At 47.9% G+C, this 22,680-nt stretch overlaps 1 protein-coding gene across 2 annotated transcripts in view; it reads left to right on the forward strand.

The window, feature by feature from the left end:
• HECTD4 (HECT domain E3 ubiquitin protein ligase 4) overlaps positions 1 to 22,680 on the forward strand; it is a 122,380-nt gene that overhangs the window by 88,161 nt on the left and 11,539 nt on the right. For both annotated transcript variants that reach the window (XM_087828682.1, XM_087828683.1), the window contains exons 49-66: positions 64 to 227; positions 989 to 1,226; positions 2,240 to 2,376; positions 2,838 to 2,964; positions 5,086 to 5,223; positions 6,755 to 6,891; positions 7,753 to 7,913; positions 8,990 to 9,171; positions 9,985 to 10,190; positions 10,479 to 10,609; positions 10,906 to 11,111; positions 12,879 to 13,058; positions 14,698 to 16,004; positions 16,937 to 17,144; positions 19,194 to 19,417; positions 19,512 to 19,663; positions 20,654 to 20,757; positions 21,375 to 21,498. In XM_087828682.1, coding sequence (XP_087684808.1) covers positions 64 to 227; positions 989 to 1,226; positions 2,240 to 2,376; positions 2,838 to 2,964; positions 5,086 to 5,223; positions 6,755 to 6,891; positions 7,753 to 7,913; positions 8,990 to 9,171; positions 9,985 to 10,190; positions 10,479 to 10,609; positions 10,906 to 11,111; positions 12,879 to 13,058; positions 14,698 to 16,004; positions 16,937 to 17,144; positions 19,194 to 19,417; positions 19,512 to 19,663; positions 20,654 to 20,757; positions 21,375 to 21,498 — 4,126 coding nt within the window. The remainder of the gene's footprint in view (positions 1 to 63; positions 228 to 988; positions 1,227 to 2,239; positions 2,377 to 2,837; positions 2,965 to 5,085; positions 5,224 to 6,754; positions 6,892 to 7,752; positions 7,914 to 8,989; positions 9,172 to 9,984; positions 10,191 to 10,478; positions 10,610 to 10,905; positions 11,112 to 12,878; positions 13,059 to 14,697; positions 16,005 to 16,936; positions 17,145 to 19,193; positions 19,418 to 19,511; positions 19,664 to 20,653; positions 20,758 to 21,374; positions 21,499 to 22,680) is intronic.

The raw sequence follows: 22,680 nt of genomic DNA on the forward strand, positions 1-22,680 counted from the left end.
ATTTGGACATTTATTTAATAGTAAGAGGGGAAAAACACATTTACTTCCTGTTCTCTGCCACAGGTGACGTGGCAGGAATCGGCTGGGAGAGAACTGAGGGGACTCCACCTCCTCCGGGGCAACCAGCCAAGGGCCGGGTGTACTTCACATACTGCGGGCAGCGCCTCTCACCCTATCTCGAGGACGTCTCTGGTGGGATGTGGCCTGTAGTTCACATTCAGAAAAAGGCAGGTTATCTTGTTGGGACGGAAAACAAATTCTCCTTAGTACTTTAGAAGATGCTTAACCACATTGGAAGGGGGAAATCTACTTTACTTAGTCCACCAATTCAAATGTTAATCTCATCCAGAAACTCCCGCCCAGTCACGTCCAGAAATAATGGCTAATCTGGCACCGTGTGGCCAGCCAGGCAAGCTACGCATAAGACTAATCATTACAGTGTGTTTGCAAGTTGTAGACTTTATGAAACCAGGTATCAAGCAAACCTGACCATGTCCTCATTACCCTGAGGAAGTGATATTTGAGCCAGATCTGGAATATTTATTGGTCTTACTAGACAAAATTGTAAGAAAGTATGTTCCAGGTGAAGGGAACAGCATATGCAGTGGCATCAAGTAGAAAGGAACAGTGTTGGAAACAAGAAAGGTCACTGTGGGTAGCAAAGAGTGTGAGAGCACGAGGTGAGGGCAGGCAGGGCTCTGAGCACTGGTGTGCTCAGTTACACCAGCCCCTTGGCTGCCCCATAGCTGGGACCATTCTTACGGTTTGACATTTAGTGAGGGTCACCTCAGGGTGTTAAAAATATATAAGCTTAAGTTCTCTTAAATCCTTTATTTCCCATCCTTTCCAGAACACCTCAGGGTGTTAAAAGTATATAAGCTTAAGTTCTCTCAAATCCTTTATTTCCCATCCTTTCCAGAACACCTCAGGGTGTTAAAAGTATATAAGCTTAAGTTCTCTTAAATCCTTTATTTCCCATCCTTTCCAGAACACCAAGACTCGAGCTAATTTTGGCTCCCGCCCGTTCGCCTATGCCGAAGGGCAGGCCCACCGCAATGCTGCTGACCTGTGCACTGACCTGGCAGAGGAAATCAGCGCCAACTTCGAGGCCCTGCCCTTTGCCATGGCATCTGACAGTGATAATGATGCTGGCACCAGCATTGCTTCAGACCCGGGCACTCATGGGCCACCATGCCGGATTGCGGCTGTGGCCACCGCTCAACAACGTAAGCCACCTCCTCCTAGGGCCCTACTGCATCCTGGGAATGGGAATGCTGTTAGTTCCAGAAGTCCATTGAACATGGGCGCATTTTGATGCCCGTGGGGAGTAGGGTAACTGGCCCGGTGAAAGGAAATGGGGAGTAGGAGGAAGCATAGCAGACTGGAAAGTGCATCTCTCATATACAGGAAGCCTGCCACCACTCAGTGCCACATGGAATGTGGCCACATGGAAGTGCAAGCATGAAAGACTGTCCATTTTTTATGAGATAAAAACTCCAGAATTTTATATGAAATCTCCTCATTTTAAAATGTTAATCATGCCCGGCCAGGCATGGCTCAGCAGTTGAGCATCAACCTAGGATCCAGGAGATCGCGGTTCAATTCCCAGTCAGGGCACATGCCTGGGTTGCGGGCTCAATCCCCAGTCGGGGGTGTGCAGGAGGCAACCGATCAATGACAACTCTCTCATCATTGATGTTTCTGTCTCTCCCTCTCCCTTCCTCTCCCTGAAATCAATAAAAATATATAAAATAAATAAAATAAATAAAATGTTGATCATTTCTTTGAATCATTTTAAAACTGAGGTCATCAAAGAATAATAAAATGGTGATTGTGGAATCCAGGTGGTGGGTATATAGGTGTGCACTAAAAAGCTTTCTATTATTTGAAAAATTTCATAGTCAAAATGAATATAACTGAGCTTTTCTAACTAAAGATGTCTCTAAGTCATATTGGCCCCTTGGGATACTGGTTTGCAGACAGTCTTAAGTGTCTAATTCTTATGATGAAGAACTTTCTAGATTCTTCTGAGTTGAATTATACCTATAAAACCTATTGTAGGATACAGGGTAATTATAAATAATTAGTTAGTCCCTGGCTCTGCCCTTGAAAATCCCTACAAGTCCTAGGAGTCTTTCTATCATGTAAATGAAGAGAATCTGATTTGTCCAGGTGAGAAGTGCATGATTTTTCTGGCCTGGTCTTGCCTAGAATTCACTGTCATTGTGCTTTGTTACAGAATACGACAGTGACACTTCCTGTCATTACAAAGTAGAGCTTAGCTATGAGAATTTCATCACCTCTGGCCCAGACCCCCACCCACCTCCCATTGCAGACGACGAAAGTGATGACGATGACGACGATGACGTCCCACAGGTAGGAGACCCAGAGCATCCACTTAGCTTCCTGCTGCCCACAACAGGCCACACAAGGAATAGTTTTGATTGGAGCATGCAAGGCTGGAATTGTTACACTTTGAATGATGTCATTGGGTTTCAACAGTGACTCTGGAGTGCTTGCTTTTCTAAACTACACATCAATAGAAATGTCTGTTGGGCTCTTTTGCCCAATACTTGCCTGGATGTTGGAGAAACAATTCAGCAGTAAAGTAATTCAAATAGTAATTCAGTAGTAAAGTTGGTTTTAGGGGGAAGGAGGGAACCACCCCAGTCTAGCTGTTACCTCCCCTGGCAACTGAGGTATACTGAATTGTGGTCCACGCAGTGTTTCCTTACTGGCCTGTGAGGGGTGAAAACCTCAGGGGTGAGAGCTGTAAGTTGGGGCAGGACCAATGCCTGCACGAGGCACTCGCTGATCGTGGGTTTGCCTTCTTCCAGGAGGACCACTATGCTCTGCTGGTGAAAGCGTGGGAGACCAAGGTTTTTCCTACTATCCGAAGACGCTTCCGCAATGAAGCAGAGCGGAAGTCGGGCCTGGACCAGATCAAGGGTGCTCTGCAGCTAGGTCGGTGGTTACGTTCCCCTGTGGGGCTCACTTCATGCTTTGAAGACGTGTTTAGGTGACACAGGATGTAAATCAGGAAAGGGAAGCTCATCTCAATGTGGGATAGACTAACAGTGTCTTCTACCTGTGCCTTTACTGAGCTCCATGGCCTTGGCTTTCACTTAATAAAGGTAATGCCAGATTCCTTCCTGCTGGCCTCGAAGCAGCAGCACCCGTCATCCAAGTGAGGAGGGTTTTCTGAGTGAGGAGGGCTTTATTTCAGTTGCTTTTGTATTGTCATCAGTTCATTCACACATCTCTCCATGCATGCAGCACGTGCCTCCCAGTGCCAGCCCTGTGCTGGGGAATGAGGACTCTTCTGTGACCAGGATCGAGCTGGTCCCTCTCTCTGACCTTACATCCTAGTGGGAAGCAAGTAATGAAACGACAAACTGCATTGTCATGAGGACAGATTAGGAAGTGGCAGCATAGGTGCCAAGGGCAGCCCAGTCCTGCAAGGAGCTAATTCAGCAACCACAAGGTTGAATTTAGAAAAATGAAGCCCTGTGTGTTCAGGGAGCCTGGTGTCTCTTACTGCTTTGGGAGAGAATAAAAAAGGGGAGAGAGACTTTACAGCATGTGCATGGAAGGCTCTTATATATGATCATTGGTTGCTGTGCCTTTATTTCCACATGGTTCTGCTTAAATTAGGATCTTTTTTCTTTTACCATTTGTTCGCAGACCATTCTGAATGCCTGTGGCCAAGTGTGCCTTGTCCTCCGCCGCTCCCCGCTCAGAGGAGGGGAAGTATAGGCGGCAGAGCAGGAAGTGTGGCTACCCCAGGGTGGCTGCGACTCCTGGCCACGCGACTCAGCCCGGAGCCCCTCTGGGCCCTGATGCATCTTCCTCAAGTGTTCTCTTGGGATCCATCTGTGTGACCATGGCCAATCAGCTGAACTAGATTAACTTAAACTTAAAACACTTGCCTTCCAAATACAGCATCCTTCAGCATAGTGGCGGCAAACCTGCAGGAGGATGGGGAGGGTCGGGAGATGGCTCATGGCACCCAGAGGATACCTCCAAGAGGCCGGGCTCATGGCGGTTAATGAGTCATCTCTATGCTGGTCTGGCTGAGTCTGGCTTTCTCCCAGCTCCCGGTCCCTGCTCAGCACATAGCACAGTATTTTTTCTGCTCCCCTGTATTCCTTTGGAAAATGTGGCGAGATTACTTTTCCATAATCTTCTCATATCAGCCCCATTTCCTGTTCTCTCTGACATGTGTTTCTCTAAGCACCCTTCTCTGATTTCAGCCCCCTTCTAAAGAGTGCTCAGAAAATTGCTCTGCCTTTTCATTACCGCAAGGCCAGTAAGTAAAGGAGTGGTAGATGGTGTGGTGGCGATAAGCCTTGTTTAAGAGCAGATGCTGTCAACGCCCACTGTTTGACCCATTCTGTGTGGGAGCTGAGGTGGCCACAGCAAAGGAAGATGTCGTGCCCCACCTCCCTCCGCCCCACAGTGCAGTTGTCTTCAGGGCTTTGGATATGTACTGACTTGGTTTATTAATTAATGCTTGCTGCTGCTATTGAGCATATGATGTGTTCTCCCCGGGAAGGAGGAACAGAGCAGATGCCAGTACTGGATAGAAGCAGTTATGTAGCTCTCTGTCTCTCTTCACTAAGCAATACGCGTTTATTATAGTAAAGATCAAACTCAGCTCAGAAACGTATAAGGGAGGAGAAGAGTTCCCCTCGCTTTCTCCTTACTCTTCATTCGTCCTACTGTTGGTTCTTTGACCAAACGAAAATGAAATGACTGCATAATATGCATCATTTAACCATGCTGTATTGATGAATATTTTTGTTATTTCCATTGTTTACTATATTTACCAGCAACGCTACACAGAGTCCTTTGCACATTTGTGCTTGTGTTTCTGTGAGAGAGACTGGAGCGATCCCTAGAAGTAAGGCACTGAGTACTTGAAACTCGGTAGACTCTGCACAGCTACCTTCCCCAAAGGCTATGTTTTCCCAGCAGTGTGTGAAAGATTTGCTCATCGCTTCATTTTAGGAGTAAGCCAATGTCATGATTGACCTGAAGATCATGTGCCCTCTGGGGACTTAGCAGTGCTGTTCTGTTTTCCAGGCATGGTGGACATTGCCCGGCAGACAGTAGAATTCCTATACGAGGAAAACGGCGGCATCCCGAGAGACCTTTACCTCCCCACCATTGAAGACATCAGAGATGAGGCAAACAAGTTCACAGTTGATAAAGTTCGAAAAGGTTTTGCTTTCCCCTTACTTCACCTATGAAATGCCCTATGAAATGAGACATTGAGTTTTCACAAGCACGCGTGTGAGCCAAGCAGCTGCTGGCTCTCCTAGGACAGCTCTCCTTACTGAGTGACGTGACCTCTTCCCAGCTCTCCCGTGAGGCCCTGCAGCTTCCTGGTGGGGCACAGGGAGACACTGACTGGCCTCTGGTGGCCTTGCTCATTCCCAGAGCTCACTGGAGTGGGCAAGGTGAGACAGGGCAGCAGCACAGGAGAGGAGTGGGCGGGGCGGAGGGTTCCACGTGGATCTCTCAGGCTTAGTGCTGGCTGCTGAGTGAAAAAACCAGGACTATGTGGTTCTACTGTGCTTTTTAGAATTTTCATAGAATGAGTTTATTCTTTTGATTAAAAATCTGTCACATTTTGAGGAAATGAAAATATGGAAAAGCACAAAAAAGAGAATTTAAAACCGCTCATGATTAGACCTTCATGAAAATATTTGAACATCATGGGCAGGGGCAGGAATGTATATTTTCTTTTTCTTTACTTCTTTTTACTTGAGATCTAATTCACATACCATAAAAGTTACCCTTTTAAAGCATACAATGTGGCAGTTTTTAATATGTAAACAGAAATGTACAATCACCAAACCATCACCTCTAGTTCAAGAACATTTCCATCTTCCAAAAAGAAAGAAGTTCTGCACCCTTTCCACTCCCAGCTCCTCTCTCCCTTAGCCTCTGGCAACTACTAAGCTACTTCCTGTCTCTAGATTTGCCTCTTCTGGGCAGTTGATATAAATGAAGTCCTACAACATGTGGTCTTTTGTGTCTGGCCTCTCACTTAACATAATGTTTCAAGTTTCATCCATGCTGTAGGACATGTTGGTACTTTATTCATTTTTATGGTAAATTAATATTTCATTGTATGGATAATATCCCATTTTTGTGTATCCATTCATCAGTTGATGGGCATTTGGGTTGTTTCTACCTTTTGGCTATTATGAATAATGCTGCTATGGACATTTGTATACAAGTTTTTATGTCAACATGTGCTTTCATTTCTATATGTAGCAATGGAATTGCTGGGTCATATGGTAGCTTTATATTTAATTTTTTGAGGAAATGCCAGATTATTTTCCAAAGTGATTGCACCATTTTACATTCCCACCAGCAGTGTGTGAGGGTTCTAATTTCTCCACATCCTTGCCAACACTTATTATTGTCTGTCTTTTTATTATAGCCATTTCCTTAATGACTAATGATGTTGAATGTCTTCTCATGTGTATCTTTTCATTTCTTTTTGGAGAAATGTTTACTCAAATCCTCCCCCCATTTTTAATTGTCTTTGTCTTATTGAGTTGTAACGGTTCTTACAACATTTTGTTGTGTATCTTCCAGTCCAAGCTGTGTTCCTTTTTGTTTATAACTAAACTGAGGATATTGCTAAATGCTGTAGAGACATTTTAGACCCTAACATAGAGGGTCCCAAGATGATGATGGTACTTGCCCCTGAAAAACCTTCTTCCTCTGCCCTTCTCAGGTCTCACGGTAGTGACTCGCTCCCCAGACAGCAATAATGTAGCCAGCAGCGCCGTTGGAACTGCTCTGCCAAAATTTGCCATCCGAGGGATGCTGAAGACCTTTGGGCTTCACGGAGTCGTCCTAGATGTGGATTCAGTGAGTGTACAGCCTTTTCTAGACACTGAGACTTTCATGCCCAGACTCCAAGGACTTTAAAATAACTATACATATGGATTCCTCTTCAAGTTAGGGATGAAGAAACCAAAGCTCAGTGCTGTCATACCTGACACCTTTCCTGAGATGAGCTCAGATCAGGGCTGATGGGTTATAAACTTCACTCTCAGTGCGGTCGGCTCCTTTAGACCTACCTCTGCCATTCTTTTGTCAGCCATGTTCAGACTCTCCCTACATGCTGTCCACCCAAGTTCAAAGGGAGAATGTAACTAACAATATTTTCAGCAATGGAAATGTATGAAAGTAAAAATTAGAAAAATAAGGAATTTTGTTAAAGTAACAATTGTTGTTTCTCAAGTAGTTTGACCCCCTTTGTTTTAATAATAACCCCTAAGCAAAAATTATGTTGGTATTTGAATCCAGAATGATATGCATGAGCTTACTTTTATTTTTCTAGCAATGAAATGAAGCTATCAGATAGATTCCCTACTTTTACAAAATTAGTACCATCAAAGCAATGAACTGAAAATTTACCTGGCAGCAATGTACGTTGAACTGTTACTGAAATATAGTACTATTCTTTTTAAATTTTTAACTCATAATTACATTGAAGCTCTTCTTTAATTTATTTTGCCAGTAAAAATTTGCCAACTGATATGAAAAAACTAAACATATTATCAAATACTAACCAGATGTCTTTGAACTTTTAGACTCAATCAGTGACATGCAACTAGCATTTACTGCTATAAAAGTTTGGTTTTATATGTATGTGTATGTCTTTTAAAACTAAGGGGAAAAAGTTAGTGCAGAAAAACAAGTAGACATTTCCTTTTACTATTGTAGGTAAATGAATTGGTGCAGGTAGAAACGTACCTGCGAAGCGAAGGTGTGCTGGTCCGATACTGGTATCCTATCGACATGTTGGAAAGGCCCCCAGCAGGCTACCGAAGGACTGCCACCAACGGGCTCGTCACACTGGACAATACCAACCTTCAAATTCACAGGTAAAATTGAGCCCTTCTTTCTAGTCACAGAAACCCACTTACTCTGTTTACCACTTGTGCCATTCAGCGTTGACAAAAAGGCTCTTCCTTCAAAGTGAGTTAAGGAGAAGGCAGCTGGTAAAGATAACAGCACAGTTGCAGGACTTGGGAAGAAAAGTTGTGGGATGTAGTACCACCTGGCCTGTGCCGCAGGCGCTGTGCTGGGAGGTAGAGGGGTTAAGGGGTGGTGTCAGGCAATATCAAATGACCCCTGGTGGCTCCGAGTGGTTTTAGATTTTATGGATACATCAGGGCTGCTTCTCACTTTCCTTTTTAGTTAAAGTGCTTGATACCAGGAGAATGTTTAATTATGGTGATTGGCTACTAAAATATAGGGAGCCTCCTCTGTCCTTTGGTATTAGCCGGGTCAGATTCTTTACCAAGAGCTGGGACCTGCTTAGTCAGTAATGAGCCGTTATTCAAGGTGCATCCCAATTACTTCATAAATCCATCACATTAGAATGCCCACAGTGGATTTTTTATAACAGCTTTATTGAGATATAATTTACATACTATACAGTCGACTCATTTAAAGTAGACAAATTGATGGTTTCAGTATATTCACAAAGTTCTGCAACCAACACCAGTCAATTTTAGAACTTTTTATCACCCCAAGAGGAAACCCTATTCCCATTAGTAGTCAGTTTCCACTCTCCCATCTCCTAGCTCAATCACTAGTCTATTTTCGGTTTCTATGGGTTTGCTTAATTCTGGAAAATTTGTATAAATAGAATCGTACATTGTGTGGCCCTGTGTCTGGCTTCTTTCACTCAGCATCATGTTTTCAAGGTTCATCATGTTGTATTATCAGCACTTCGTTCCTTCTTACGGCTGAATAGTATTCCATTGTACGGATTTACCATTACTCAGATATGGCATTTGGGTTTCCGCTTATTGTCTACTATGAACAACACTGCTACGAACATACATGTATAAGTTTTTGTACAGGCATATATTTTCATTGGGAGGCCTGCGGCCCAGTGCGGTGCAGGGCTGGGGCAGAGGCACTCAGTGATCCCCCTGCCTTTTCCCTGCAGAGAGCTGCTGCGGTGTGAGGCTGCGCTGGCCAGGCTATACTGCCGCGTGGCCCTGCTCAATATCTTCGCCCCCAAGCTGCCTCACTTGTTCACCCGCCTCTTCCACATCCCTGCCATCCGAGACATTACTCTGGAGCACCTGCAGCTGCTATCCAATCAGCTCCTCGCTCCTCCCCTCCCAGGTAAAGCTTGGCTTTGCTGCTGGCACTGCAGAAGTCAGCGTGGGGACAGATAGTCCCGGGAGTGAGCCAGGCCCCAGGCCAGAGTGGAGCTTAGTGTACTCCTGGTCCACGTGAGGGGGAGGGAAGATTTGAGCACAGTTCCTTTAGACTAGTATAGATACGCACTGAAGAACCACGATGTCTTGGCAGTGCTTTCTCACTCTTTGAAAAATGTAAGTATATCACTCGCTTTACTCACTGATCTGTTAAGCATTCACTGAGCTTCCGAAACTAATTGTGGATCAAGGAAAATGAAGTATTATTTATGAAATCTAGTCACTGTATTGTTGCCACAGACATTGTAAAGAAATGAATGTGTCCCTGTTATCAATTCCTCCAAAGCAGACCTGCTAATTCACTGTGACTTCAGGCAAAGCTGTTTTAATGGGCCAGCTTGTGTGTATCTGCTAACCTTGGTCACTTGGGGTGAGAGTTGATGCCCTGGTGAAGACTAAGTGATGAATCTGCTTAGCCCAGTCTTCCTTGGGCACCTTGGCCTTCAGCCTGCTCCCCTTGATCTCCCAGCTCTAGTACGAGAGCAAGAAGTGAGGGGACAGGTGGCACTCTAAGCCTAGAGGGCATCCCCCAGCTGTGGAGTCCCAGCCAGTCAGTGAGCGGCATCCCCCCCAAACTCCCCACTCAGCATCAGATTGGTAATGTCTGTTATCCTAGACATCATGTCCAAGCTCACCCAGCCTGGGTATCTGAACAGCCTGTTCACTGTTGCTTAAACCCTCACTGCCACTGGCTTCTGTGGTCCCTTCCTGTCAGCAGATGGCACCATCAGCTCCAGCTCCATCCTCCTGGCCCAGTCCCTTCAGCACTGCGTCCACTCCCAGAACTGCTCGGCCACAGACCTCTTCTACCAGGGCAGCTCCCGGACAGTGAGAGAGTGGCTCAGCGTAGCCATCACACGGACCCTGCACCAGGGCGAGGAGAGCCTTTTGGAGCTGACGAAACAGATCTGCTCTTTCCTGCAGGTAAGAGCCTAAAGCTCTAAGGTCCCTGAACTGGGTCCCTGTTTGTAATTGGGTGTCTTCTGGGCTTGTTAGAATGACACTCCTTCTTCCCCAGGCCCATACACCCACTGATCTCCTCTCTCTGACGCTCTGCTGCCTTGTCCTGTCTGTAGTGTCCTTCCTCCGAGGGCTTTCTTGTCCTCCTCTACTGTGACAGCGAATGGGTGGCTCTGCCCTTCGCCTGGAGCTGGGAAGATAAGAGCTCTCCTGTGTTTAGCCTGTGCCTCTCCTTGTTCAATGTCTCTGCAGACAGCACCAGAGCAGTTCCCCTCGGAAGAGTTCCCAATCTCCGAGTCCAAAGTCAGCATGGATGTTAATTTCCCGGGGGCCGCTTTTGTCGTCGTATCTTGCAAAGAAAGTCAGTCTGGATTCCGCAAAGAGTAAGTTTTCTCCAGATGGTGATGAGGAGAGAAAAGTAAAATAGATCCTGGGGTAATTGACAGAAGAAAATCTGAAATCGTTCTTGTTTTTCTTTATTGTTTACTATATTTGGAAATAATTTAGTTCTTGCATATTTTAGAAATTAGTCTTTATAAAGGGTGACCTTCTGAAATGTGGTGGGAATGAGTTACGTGGGCCCAGTTCTCACTCACCCTCCATCATGACAAAGCACCTGCTAACTCTCTGGTGTGCATGGTGGGCTCCCCTCACTCCCGTCCCTGTCCCTCCTTCTCAGCTCCTCTCTGTACAAGGCACCATGGGCACGTGTGCTCGTGTATGGGCTCGGCCACAAAGTGAAGCGAAATGGCCAGCTAAACCTCATCGAGGCCGTATGTTACCCTCGAGATGCGTCTCCGGCCAACACTGGGCTCACACCTCCCCCCACCACCAACCAGTACCCTTCAGTGATCCTCTCTACAGACAAGGTTCACATCAAACTGGGTAAGTCCTAAATCGGTGCATGTAATAAGAACAGCTGCAAGTCATTCTCTGCGTCCCTTCTCTTTAATGATAGAAGGGATTTGTACCTTGTACCTTGCTCTGTTCCAATTTCCTATCAGTAAAGAATAGGACTGCTTGGGGCAGTGTATTTTAGACACAGGAGATTAAAAGAGCTCCCTTTCCTGCCAGGCGAAGGCCTGGCAAACATTGCCCACACTACACTGGGGATTCCTTTTTCTTTCTCAGTGTGTGCTGGGACACCCACGATTTAGACTGACCCAAACATAGCCGTCTTGTCGTTTAGCTGTAATAATCCCAGCTGCCTTTCCTCAAGTTCTTGTTAAAACCTGCACCTCTCAGTTGTAATGTGGCTCCCTGGGGCACGGGCCTCTGTGTCAGTTCCCCATCTAAGTGGTAAACAACCCAGTGACCAGGCTGGGACGCCTGGCTGGTCTCGTCTCCCTGGCATTTTTTGTTAAGCCCCCATGGAGGGCTCCATCTCTGTGAATCCTGACTGTCGCCGACCGCGTGCTTTATGTACCACGCTGCCTGTGTCTGAGTAAGCATGCAAAGGAAAAGGAAACCTAGGCTTGGGCCTGCACTGCACTCTCAGTATGTTTGACAGGAAAAGACAGACACTGGCTTGCTAGAGACAATTATAAGATATATTTGAACTTTCAGCCCAAAAAATGGGCCTTGGCTCCTCTGCAGCCCCAGTCCTGGGGACATTCCATCTGTAGGGAATGAAAGGAAAGGACAAGTCTCAATGACTTGGTCATTGCAAAATAAATCTCTTTATTAGAGTCTGTTTCTTCATAGCATTTTGCCTACACTAGCTGATTTTATAACTTTTTATTAAACACAGAGGATCTCTGTCTTGCCCCTCATTCCCAAGTAGACATTCTCATGTAAACATGCACCCCAAAGTTCAGGCCTGTCAGCATGGTTCTTCCTGTCTTGGCCAAGACCTGATTCCCAGCTTATGTCTGACCAGTGTTTGCATGGGGGGTGGCATGGGGTGTAATGCACGTGAGGGCATCAGGCCTCAGCCTTTTCCTCTCACTGTAGGCAGCTTTGGTCAGATCCAGGCCATGGCAGTGACAGAAAATAAAAGAGAATCAAAGCCAAGGTCCTGGAAGTTCACTCTAGAAACCTAGTATAAACATAATGCTCTTATGGGATCGTAGCCACACCGAAGGGCTGATTATTTCTCTACCAACCTGGACTATTCCAATGCAGCATCTTTTAAAATTTGACCTACTGCCCAGCCAGGTGTGGCTCAGCATTTGAACATCAACCTAGGATCCAGGAGATCACAGGTTCGATTCCCAGTCAGGGCACATGCCCGGGTTGTGGGCTCGATTCCCAGTCGGGGGCGTGCAGGAGGCAGCCGGTCAATGACTTTCTCATCATTGATGTTTCTATCTCTCTCTCTCTCCCTTCCTTTCTCTGAAATCAATAAAGATGTATGTTTAAAAAAATCAATTCAAATCAAATCTGACCTACTGTTTTCGTGCTAGGTCATCAGGCTGGTTGGTATCTGCCTGACTGAGAATGTTTATCCTTCCCCGTTCCCATTGCTGCCATTTGTCCTATTGTCACATGGATAAGTGGGCTCCTTGGAGGATGTCCTGGCTCCTCCCCCTTCAGAGATGAGTGGCCCAACTTTCCGGCCCTGTTTCTCCACAGACACTTTGGAGGTCTTTTTCCCAGGCTTATTTTGATCAGGAGCCGCCAATCACTAGCTGTCCTCCTGGGCCCTTCTAGGAGTGTCTCCCCCTCCCGGAGCTGTGCTGGTGTTACATTCTCTGCCCCTGGAATTCCCACTGGCCATGGCCTTCGCAGAACAGCTGCTGTCCTGGAAGTCAGAGGACGGCGAAGGGAAGTCCGAAGATGAGCCTGATGCCATCCCAACCTCTGTCCTCCTGCAAGTGGTAGAGCTGCTGGGTGAGGCTTACCTTCCCTTGGGATCAGGGCCCTGGGGTGGCTGTCTCTGGGCTGAGGAAGGACCTTGCAACATGGGTGAGGGAGTAACCACAGGTAGCCCAGCAGGGACAGCCTCCTGTTAGGGTACTGCCATTTGAAGTGGGCTTGGGGAACAGAGTGTAAGGTGGCCTAGGTTTCCAAATCCATGATCTGCAGGGATTTCTATTATTTTGAGGGGTGGTAACTACCCATGAAAGGAAAATAAATATTCAACTTTAATAATTTTATCATCCTGAACTTTGAAACATACATGTATGCTGTCATTATAACTGGAGGTGAAAGGTGTGTACAGTGAATGGCATGGAAGTGAGTGATGTTGCAGAATCAGACATTACGACTCATAGCTCCCAAAAGGTTAAAGAGGTTCGCCTTTTGGGGAAACTAATGGAACGGTAAACTTCAGAGTTGTGCATTTACCGTATGTGAATTTACCTCAAAAAACCTGAATAAATATTCAACTTTAATTAATGATGTATCTGCTTAAGTGTTTAGGGATAAAACATACTAACATCTGCAACTTATTTTGAAATAACCAAGAACTTCACAAGAGTTTATGGATAAACAGAGGGAAGATGAATAGACGTGTAATACCGCACATACAGCAGGAGTTCCTGGTGGGCATACACGGTTTTACTCTATAAGTCTTCCAAATTTTAAATTTTTTCATAATAAAATGTTGGAGGGAAAGAAAAAGTTGCAGACTCAGATGCCCTCAGAGGTCAGACTGATGTAAATGGAGAAATACAAGAGGAAAGTGGGCTGCGGGACTCCAGTGAACTGAGGACACGTGCCCTATAGGGCAGCCCCTGGACCCTGCAACTCGACGCCACATAAGAATGGGGGCCAGCCCTGGCCAGGTCACTCAGTTGGTTAGAGCGTCGTTCCGATACGCCGAGGTTGTGGGTTTGATCCCCAGTCAGGGCACATACAAGAATCAACCAATGAGTGCATCAGTAAGTGTAGCAACAGTTTGATGTTCCTCTCTTTCTCTCTCCCTTCCTCTCTCTCTAAAATCAACAAAAAAAATTTTTAATAAAAAGATAAATAGTTAGTTATGAAAGCCTGGCTAAATACCATTGCCTGTCAGAGGCTCTGGGTCTGTGGCCCACTCTCTGTTCAGAGCATACAGCCCCAGGAAGGCTTTCTTGTTGACAAAATGAGGACTGAAAGAAGAGTGAAAAAGGAATGACTTTCAGTGTGTGTTTCTGTTATGTGGTGAAATTGGACTGTATGTCCCCAGTGCTGAGCATCCCACGGTTCGGGAAACATTGCTTTAGTGACTTGTCACCAACTTGCTTTCATAACCTCATGAGAAAGAAAATAATGATTTGGTCTCAGCGACAGGAGCCAGCGCCATGCAATCACTTGCTACTGGGAGTTAAGGCCACGGGCTCTGGAGCCAGCGTGGCTCTTCCTTTAGTAGCCGTAACCTTGGGCAAGGCCTTCAGCTCTGTTTCCCCATCTGTGAAATGGGGATAGACATGGTAGTCCTTGTCTCACGAGGTTGCTGTGAAGGGTGAATTTGTTCAAGTGCTTAGAGCAGTGCCCAGCACAGAAAAGTGCTCTGTGAGTGATTGCTACTGCTCTGTATTTGCCTCAGGGAACTTCCTGTGGACCACGGACATGGCGGCCTGCGTGAAGGAGCTCGTGTTCCACCTCCTGGCGGAGCTGCTGCGCACGGTGCACACGCTGGAGCAGAGGAAGCACCCCGCCGGCCTGTCCTCCTCCATAGCTCTGCAGCTGAACCCCTGTCTGGCCATGCTGATGGCCCTGCAGTCCGAGCTCCACAAGCTGTATGATGAGGAAACCCAGAGCTGGGTCTCGGGCAGCACCTGCGGGGGCTCAGGGACAGCAGCGGCCACCGACCAGGGCAGGTTCTCCACATATTTTCATGCACTCATGGAGGGCTGCCTGGCGGTGGCCGAAGTGACCCTGCCTACCAACATGAGTGTCACGGCCAGTGGAGTGACCTCAGCGACCGCCCCGAACCTCAGCGACTCCTCCTCCTCTTCCTCATCCTCCCCAGGACAGACACCGCAGAGCCCCAGCCTCCTGTCCAAGAGGAAGAAAGTCAAGATGAAGCGGGAAAAGGCCTCCTCCTCCGGGAAGCGCCAATCCTCCCGCCCCATGGACTCGGACCCCGCCATGCTCAGCATTGGGGGCAGCAAGCCTGAGGACATGCTGTGGTTCCACCGGGCCCTCACCTTGCTCATCATTCTCCGGCACCTCACCAGGAAGGACCCACAGGGGCTGGGTGTGACCAGCGACGCCATCGCCGACGCCTGCCAGGCCCTGGTCGGCCCCACTGCCCACAGCCGCTTGCTGGTGATCTCTGGCATCCCCACGCACCTGGATGAGGGCATCGTCAGGGGTGCCATCCGCAAAGCCTGCAATGCCCATGGCGGGGTCTTTAAAGATGAGATTTACATTCCCCTGCAGGATGAAGACCCCAAGAAGCCGAAAGACAAAGCCGAGGGGAGTGATGGGAAGGCTGAGCCAGAGAAGACCCTTGGTTTCCCCAGCACAGATAGCTTGGAAGTCAGCACGTCCAGCAGCCTGACCCCCGCCATGAGCATCAGCGCCTCTGCCTCCACCAGTCAGGCCTCCATCTGCAGCTCCCAGGGCATCTCGCAGACAGTCAGTGACCTGTCTGTGGACCTGCTGCCCTCAGGCCTCGAGCTCCCCATCCCTGCTGGCTTGTTGGAACCCCACGTGGTGTCCAGCCAGGAGAGCCTGGACATCTCCCTGTGTAGTACTGGCAGCCTGGGCAGCCTGGGCAGCCTGGGGGAGCCGCTGGACAATGCAGAGACAGCCTCAGTGTCAGACGTGGGCTCCATGTACACAGTCACGTCTCTGGACAACCAGCCGCTTGCAGCGCGCCCCATCAAAGGCTTCGCAGTTGTGGAGGTAACTGCTCTCACGCCTCAGCAGCCACTAAAATCATGAGCACTTGGAATCCCTCAAGCCTCTTTAAACCTTCCAGTGTTGTAGAGATGACCTAATAGGTGGGGCTGGGGCACTTAAGGGGCTCCCTGGGCCAGCTTTTGGAAACAGCAATGATCTGTTATGCTGATTATCTGAGTTTGAGGTCACAGCTCTGTGTGCTATTCAGTCTGTCAGGAAGTAAACACAGCTCATTGCTGAGTGGGAGGGAGGCAGAGGGGCCAGGGTGCTGGCCTTTCCTGATGGTGGCCTCCGCCAAGTACATTCCAGCTCAGGCCCCACCAGTATCTTCCTGAAGGGGTGTTACAAACATTGCCATCACGGGGGATCACTGAGCGATGAGAACAGGCGCTTGCCATTGTCCCAGGTGGTACTGAGTGTCAGGTGATACACAGGTAGTCGGGTCTCATTTCCACTTCAAGATCCCACCAATCTCTTGGGCCTCCTTGTTTAGAAATCTCGCATCCTGAGACTTCGTGCACCCCTGTGTAATGGGGCCAGGCTCAGAGCAGATCTGTCCTCCCTCATCGGGTTTGGAGGGGAGCGCTGGGAAGTGTTTGCATGGCCCTGCTGGCTCTGAAAGGGGCCTCGAGGGTCCAGCGGTCGGTCTCCTCCCTAGAATCTCTTCTTTTACCTAGCTGCCTTCTTCCTGGGGACTTCCTCTGAGCCCAGCGAGGTAAAGCTGCAGACCTGGCCAGGGTTTAGCAGCAGATCTCCAGTTGATGTTTCCCTAAAGGTAGCACTGTTCGTATGCAGGAGAGACTTTCCCAGAGGCCCCTCTCCCAAAGCTGAAGACGAGGAGAGGGTCCAGGGGAGGGCAGAAGGAAGCCAAGGTTGTTCCTGTGGAAGGAGGCCACTTTCTACTCCAGTCCTGACCCTTTTCCTTGTTCACACAGATTAGATCCCGAGCCAAAATCGAGAAAATTCGAGCAAGTTTATTTAACAATAATGACTTGATCGGTTTGTCAAGTTTGGATGGTGAAGACGAATTGATGGAAATGTCAACAGAAGAGATTCTCACTGTGTCTGTAGTAAATCAGAGTTTGTTTGACACTCAGGGGAGCCCGGGGTTAGAAGACTATTTCAATGACAAGTCAATTAAAGGTGGGTCATGGATTTTTAAAATATTTATTTATTTATTTATTTATTTATTTATTTATTTTAAATATATCTTTATTGATTTCAGAGAGAGGACAGGAGAGGGGGAGAGAGAGAGAAAAACATCAATGATGAGAGAGTCATTGATCAGCTGCTTCCTGCACGCCCCCGACTGGGGATTGAGCCTGCAACCCAGGCATGTGCCCTGACCGGGAATCGAATCCCGATCGCCTGGATCCTAGGTTGACGCTCAACCGCTGAGCCACGCCCGGCCGGGCATGGACTTTTTTAATTCATAGACTTCTTTTGAGCAGTTTTAAATTTACAGAGAAATTGAATGAAAATTATTCCCCCCTCCATTCCCAATTTCCCCTATTTTTAACATCTCATAGAGGAATTCTGGGGGCATTCCTAGGGTGTGTAGACTTAAGAAATGTTTTCGGGTGTTGGGGAGACAGGACAAGAGGTTCATCCCTTTGCTAATGGAAGATTCATTGTGTGTATCTTCATATGGTGGAGAGAGAGCCCTCCTACCCTCTCCCGCTGTCAGGGCTGGAGGGCTGCTCCTGCCTCAGGCGCTGTGTGCCCCCCAGCCAGGGACACCAGGAGTGGCTCTTCCACAGCAGCTTCAGACCTGAATGTGGGCTCGTATTCAAGTCATGTTTCTTTTTACCTAGCCAGGCTTCCCCTTGTTCGAGTTCAAGTACATTTATTTTGTTCTGTCCTGTGGAGCAGTTACATTGCTGGTAATCGTTTGGTCGTGTGCTTGAGGACAATGAATGCCCCACCCTTTAAAACTAGTTCTGGGGAAGGAGCAGTTCCAGCTCCTGTTTCATACGTCCCACTTTGTCATTCTGGCGGCCCTTAGGCAGGCCCACCCTGTCTGGCTTTCCCACTTCTTTTGCTATGATGCCAAGTGCTCATCCAGGACCCAGGCTCTGCCGGGGGCCCCAGAGCCGAATAGGGCAGAAGGCCCTGCCCGAGGCCAGCCACTCGCCCTGAGCTTCTGGCGGCAGCAGTTTTTCTTTTTTCGTTTTATAATTACAGTTCTTTGTGTGCTTGTTTTTATTTTATACTAGTCTCTCAATTTTTAATCCATGTTCTTTTTTTCTCAATCTTTAATATTGTTTGAAATTTCATAATAGGGTTGCTGAGTCTGGTTTTTTTTTGGTGTAAAAACTGTAATACTGAGTATGGGTTTTGTTGTTGTTACTGTTTCAAATTTTTATTCCCGAATCATGAAATTATGAAATATTCCCTCAGCACTGGGACTAGGGTGAGATGAGGCCTTGGGCACAAAACTTAGGGTGGGTCGGAAAAAATTTAATAATCTAGATAAATAATATTTTAATGAAATTTTTATAAAAGTCAAAATTAATGCATGATAAACAAAATATTAACATTTCAAATAAAGACAAAATCAGTATGGCTCAGCACAGTACGGTTAATATTTTGCTCATCATGGGTTTTTGTATTTTAATTTTAAGTTATTAAAATAGTGCATTAAAATATGTACCTTGACACTGAGTTTTGGGGACTTTGCGGCTGAGGGCCTGAGGGCTGCCTTGCTCTCCTCGCCCTGCTCTCATCCCTGCTCCCTTGTCGGCGTGTACTCCCCGCCCAGCCGCCTGTGGGGACCCGCCAGGCCTGTGGGAGACCTGGTTTCCTTCTGCTGTGATTGGGTTTTCCCAGCCATTTCACAGTTAGAACTTGAATTTATTTCTAGTTCCGACTCTGTTAGAGTCAAGCCTTCCTCATAGGCACTTAGTCTTTTAATGCATGTGCAACGTGCCTGCCACATGCGTTTTGCTCAATATTCTTTAAGTCGTGGTTCTGTTAACTCAGCTCCTAGGGCTCGGCCGCCTCTTCCTCACGCCTGTCCCCCATCCTCAGCCCAGATGCCCGCAAGGCCATGAGGCTATGATGGGCTCATCATCACCACTGAATGTCTGTTTCCCACTTTTAAAAGTAAATTGTTCGTAAAGGAACAAATGCAGGGTTTATCCTGACAGCCGCTCACAGCAGAATTATTTTTCCCCCTTCATTCTGTGACAGGTGAGAAGCTGGTGCCTGGGGCCCGAGAGGTACTGACAGAGATATTTAAGAGCTGCGCCCATTCAGAGCAGATGCTGAGCCTGACCCCAGCAAAGCCCATCAAAGTGTCTGACATTTATCTCAGCAAAGAGCAGATCAACTCCCAGACACCAGGCAACCTCCTCCACCTCTTCTTCACCACTGTCCGGCCTCCAAAGAAGGTGCTGGAGGACCAGCTCACCCAGGTAGCTGCCCCTGCCCCCCCCCATCGCACCTGGGCTGAGCCTTGGGTGGGCCTCGCGGGGAGCCTGAGGACCTATCTCCTTCGGTGCTCCGCAGATCCTGAGGAAGTACGGTGTGCCCAAGCCCAAGTTCGACAAGAGCAAGTACAGCAAAGCTGGGAAGGAGCAGCACCCTGTGAAGGTGGTGAGCACCAAGCGGCCCATTACCAAGCCACCCGCCAAGGACAAGGCTGTGCTCAACAGCGTCAGGTGGGCATCCTCGGAACTCAGAAGATGGGCCGGGCAGGGGGCCGCCGGGGCCACCTCCTAGCTGGTTCCTGGGAAGCCAGACATCCTGGCCCTTCCCTGCTGCTGGGGTCCTTCCAGTCCTCAGCTTGTCAGCTGAAAGAGAGCATTCATTTCATTCATGAGAGTAAAATCTGGACCGTACAGGCTGGGCAGCTCAGAGTAGAAACTCGGGTAGCAGAGTGGCACCTAGCAGGTGTCTCTGGAGGAATTGTGTAAATATCAGAAAAAAGGGGGTCTTTTTATTAATTGTATCTAAATGGTTTTGGTTTTTTTTTTTAATATATCTTTATTGATTTCAGAGAGAGGGAGAGGGAGAGAGAGATAGAAACATCAATGATGAGAGAGTCATTGATCAGCTGCCTCCTGGATGCCCCACCCTGGGGTTCGAGCCCACAACCCGGACATGTGCCCTGACCAGCAATTGAACCTCAATCTCCTGGATCCTAGGTCAATGCTCAAATGCTGAGCCACGCCTGGCCAGGCTAAATGGTGCTTTTAAGTCAGGTGTGTCCAGTAGAGCTTCCTGTGAGGATGGAGCTCTGCTGTTTCTCGGCTGTGCTGTTCCAGGCCTTGGTCTCTAGCCACACATGAGCAGTTGAAACATGTAAGTGCAGCCAAGGACCTGAACTTGTCATTTTAGTTTAATAACTTAAACTTAAGGAGCTACATCTGGCGAGTGGCTTCTTCCTGGACAGTGCTGCTCTGAGGTATAGAGAAAGTGTGAGAAGTGTTTCTTCAATATTTTCACATTTGACAGCATCATTTGCCCCGATAATTTGCTTAGTAAACTTTTCTGGGTCAGAACAGAGCTGACCTTGAACCCAGCCCCATTTGAACCCTAAGCTTTAGTTGGGGGATGGGAACCAATGCACGTGTGGGGTTCCGCATTTCCTGTATCAGGAGGAGGGGTGGCCACAGGAGTTCTGATTCCAGTGCTTTGGTTTACAGCAGATCTGCCTTAAGTGAGAAAAAGCCAACTGTGAAGCCCAAGTCCCCAGAAAAGAGCAAGCCAGATGAAAAGGACCCAGAAAAGTCACCCACTAAAAAACAAGAAGGTATGTGAACACCGTGGGGCATGGGGGCAACTTCCTCCAGGGATGGGCTTTTGCCTGACCTGCTGGGTACCCTTGGACTTTAGTTTAGGCCAGGGCAGCATTGCCAATGATGCTGGGGCAGCATACCTGGCCCAGGCTGCTGTCTTTGATGACCATGGGCTTAAAGAGGTCAAAATAGCAGCTCCAGAAATACCATATCCCCAAGGTAAAGAATCAGTGATTGTATCTGAAAGTAAAGATCTGGATATCTGCTTGGAAATTCTCTTCCAGAAGGTTCTTTTCCTGGGCATTAGGACTTTAGCCTCCTAAAGCCCAGGCAGAGTTGTAGAAAGCTGTTCGCATTGTCACAAAATTAGGAATGTCTGAGATGAGAGAAAAAGCACCTCACCGCTTGGTGACCAGACAGGTGATGTGAGGCTGCAGCTCGGGGACCCCATAAGGTTGAGTGATATGCATATGTGGGCAGTGGGCGGAGGTGGTGGTTAACAGACCGGGGAGTGAAGGGAGACGGGAGGATTAGATGGATTGGGCCCTGAAACAGGACGACCAGAGCATGTTGTGTGGCCCCACTGTGTGCAGTTCTTACCAAGTTCCTAACCCTGAACACTTTCCATCAGTCCCTGAGGAAAAGTACCTGACCTTGGAAGGATTTCACAAGTTTGTTGTTGACCGAGCCAAGCAAGACATCCGTAGTGTGTGGAGGGCAATTTTATCCTGTGGTTATGATCTCCACTTTGAGAGGTAAGAGGTTGTCCCTCACCTCCTTTGATACCTTGTGTAGAAAGTGTTTTCGGCCACTGGATGCCTCCCCAAGAAAATACTCCCTGGGAGCCATTCTATCTGCCCTGTTTTAAATGCCTATTTTCTAATTTGTCATAATGGTTGAAGTGGGTTTCCAAACCCATTTGACACCAGACCCTCTTCTAAACAACAGAAATTCATTTTCTCACAGTTCTGGAGGCTGGACGTCCAAGGTCAGGGTGTCAGCTGGGTTGGTTTCTACTGAGGTCTCTCCTTGGCTTGCAGACAGTCACTTTTTTTAAAATTAATTTATTTTCAGATGGTCACTTTTGCACTGTGTCCTCTATGCCAGTGCATCCCTGGGGTCCATCCCTCTTCTTGGACAGGACAGAGGTGGCCTGGCACCACATTCCACCACTCCCTGGGACTGTCCCTCCTTGTGTGATGTGCCCCATGCCATGGGCTCTGGAACTAGGGGCCCCTGTCCCGCCTGCCCCTTTTCTTGGGTTAATGGCTTGGCGTTTGTGGAATAAGGATTGTGCACTTAAGGAGACCCTCATGCATTTATGCAGCACCAGAGAGACATTCTGTGGTTCAGCATCCGGATAATCATGGGAACTTTTCAGTAAACATCTCTCCCGGAGTTTTTCTGGGGTGGATGTTTTCAGTACCTTGAGGTGGGATCAGACCAGACAGGCTGCTCTGCCGTCTGCTTTTTTCACTTTTCCACATCATTTGTATTATTCCACCAAATGATCTAATGGCTGCCTGGCCATTAGGGGTAGTGTAGTCTGCCCAGCCTGACACTGAGGTGGTGTCTGACATTGCTGTGGGGGAGGCAGCCCTACAGCGACGCCTCACAAACACCTTTGCCTCGTTGTTTGAGCAGCTATAGGTGAGCTCCAGGATGGGGTCGCTGGGTGAAGGGGAGTGGCTTCTGTCACACCAGCAGCTGGCATTGGTTGAGCCCTTCACATGCAGGCACCATGCTGCCTGCTTCACAGGTGTCCTCCCTCAGGTCTCATGCTGCTGCTGGCTCCATTTTATATGTGTAGAAACTGAGGCTCAGAACCTAGGCATGCTGTGGGCAGCCCAGATATCGCCCTGAGGGCTCCAGAGCCCCGTCCTTCACTGTACATCCTGCTGCCTCTGTGCAGGAGGGAGGCACGTGTGGATGTGTGT

The sequence above is a fragment of the Miniopterus natalensis genome, chromosome 20 (assembly GCF_054644295.1).
Source record: "Miniopterus natalensis isolate mMinNat1 chromosome 20, mMinNat1.hap1, whole genome shotgun sequence".
Taxonomy (NCBI): domain Eukaryota; kingdom Metazoa; phylum Chordata; class Mammalia; order Chiroptera; family Miniopteridae; genus Miniopterus; species Miniopterus natalensis.